At 32.9% G+C, this 2,356-nt stretch overlaps 1 protein-coding gene across 1 annotated transcript; it reads right to left on the bottom strand.

Annotated features, from left to right (window-relative positions):
* Positions 1–1,001: 1,001 nt before the first annotated feature.
* LOC149257118 (BTB/POZ domain-containing protein At1g63850-like) lies at positions 1,002–2,069 on the bottom strand. The gene has a single exon (XM_089455513.1). It carries the CDS (start codon positions 2,067–2,069, stop codon positions 1,002–1,004), a length of 1,068 nt encoding a protein of 355 aa, XP_089311639.1.
* Positions 2,070–2,356: the final 287 nt, after the last annotated feature.

Here is a 2,356-nt window from a genome sequence, read left to right as displayed (position 1 = left end):
GATGATGTTGAATTTTGAGAGAGTGGGTGCATCTTTATGTACATTATGTATTTTACTAGTTCAATAGAAAGTCCCACTCTTACTAAGCAAACAAAAAGATAGATTTAGATGGTTTTCATGTTTCTATTATAGGTAGTGACTTCATTCTTATTATGAATCTTGAAGAATAGAGAGACATTCTCTACCTCCCTAATCCAAGGAGAGACCAATTAGAAACTATTATGATTGATAATAGATTTATGAACTTTAAACCAAAGAATGGAAAATTCACTACTAGGAAACACCAAAGAAATGTTGGATTGATTCATTTTCCATATGAATCTCATTGAAGGATATGGAATTGTATATGGAATTTCTACCATACTAAATTTTCAACCTTCATGCTTATTTTAAATATTTACATAAATGCCATCCCAATTAATATTTATCCATTAATTTTTTTTATACAATTGCTTTTATTATTTTTAAAATCTATATTTATATATAAAAACTAGAAATCAATATTATAGTAAACATGTTTTGTGGGAAAAGATTTACACTTTAAAATAATTAGTTTTTTATTATACTAAGACTATACTTGTTTAATTATATTTTTTAATATTTAAAATAAAACATAATTTATGTCCCTAACAAATATATATAAAACTTGCCTTAAAAAGAAACTAACTTTATATTATATTACACTTCATAAAGCAAAAAAATCCAAAATCATTGAAAATGAAATTGTTCACCATGGAATGGAATAATATAAATCTGCGAACTATGTCATGATATATTAAATCTGATAGCAAGCCTATGAAACTTAGGATTTGAATTACATACAGATCGTAACCAACAGAAAAATAAAACTGGTCATTGAATGGTATGAAGGAAAAATTATATTGCATAACATAAGGGAAGGGTAAGAAAATGTTTTAAACTAGAGAAAAAAATCAATTAACATAAGACGAAAAAAATCCAAACGACGACACCACTAAATTTAAACTAGCAAGGTAATCGTATCAGATAATTTTGCCATTCTTGATAGCATCCTGCACTTTCTGAGCCCACCACTTTAACGCATTACTGTAGTCCATTGATAGTCTTTCATATGCGTCTTTCCATAAGTTGTAAATTGACCTCTGAAGAGGGAGTGGAAGTGTGTCTGCCACATTCATAATTCCTGTCTCCAATGCCGATAGTTTCTCATCCTTCATAGGGTGATTTCTAACCAGCAGAACCATGGCATATAGCCAATTAGTTAGAAAAGAAACCCTAAATGATGCAGGCGTCATTATCTCCCCATTTCCCATTGCATTTAGAATCTGATCAAGTAAAATATCTACTTTATCATTCACGCCATCTCCACCGTATCTTATTGAAGCGGGAATCTCGCAAAAGATTTCAACAAACGTTTGATAGAGCTTGTCATCACAGCGCCTAATAACATCAAACAGCCACAATAGGGTAGACCAAGCTCTAAGAGCCGGTTCTTCCATGTTACTAAACTCATTCAGTCTAATACGTTCTACGTTAGCACGAAACTCTTGTAACAGTGCAGACCTGCAAGCATCCGGAAGGGCCTTATTTGAGGATTTATTGGCGGCCTCAAAATATCCTATAATATGTTTCTCAACTTCAGTGCGAGGTAGGCTGTTGCTTGATCCAGAAGAAATCGCGGACAAGATTTGTTGTAAAGTTTGTTTCACCATATCTAAAACCCTACAATCCAAATTTTCCAGATTCATACCAATTCTAGCAACTAATTCTGGCAAAATGTTGTTTATCTGCAAAGAGGATAGCATGAGTCGAACTTTAACTTCTTGTTCCGGACTCCAACTAACAGATTCCAAATGTTTCATGCATTGATGTATGAGTCGAACTTTAACTTCTTGTTCCGGACTCCAACTAACAGCTTCCAAATAGTCCATGCATTGATGTATGCCCTCATTAAATTGCATTTGAGAAGCAACTGTTAAAATATCCAGGGCTTCATCCACACCAGAGAAACAAAAGGCTTCATCTGCTTCACACCAATACATGAGTTCAAAACATTTGAGATAAGTCTCTTTACTGACAGAAGTTATCATCTTGATTTCACGAAGCTCCTGGTCTAAACACAGCCATGCTTCATAAAACTCGGATTTTTTCAAAACTTTGGAATGAAGGTATACAACATAGTCTTTGTTGGGTATTTTTAATGGGAAAATACCAAAACCAAACAAATAAACACAACAGAGCCAATGCTCTGTTTCATTTAAAAACAAATGTACTAATAACAGTCCATTACAAGAGCATAAAACATTTTCTATTGCTTAAAATAAAAAATTGTTACAAACTCATCCTCTGGGCAGAGAGGGATTCACTGAGAAACTCT

This window comes from Pinus tabuliformis, chromosome 6 (genome assembly GCF_031772625.1).
Source record: "Pinus tabuliformis cultivar Carrire ecotype Pingquan chromosome 6, CPIR1, whole genome shotgun sequence".
In the NCBI taxonomy this organism is placed as follows: Eukaryota; Viridiplantae; Streptophyta; class Pinopsida; order Pinales; family Pinaceae; genus Pinus; species Pinus tabuliformis.
Note: the sequence above shows the minus strand (reverse complement) of the source record. Positions and strands in the feature narration are given on the sequence as shown.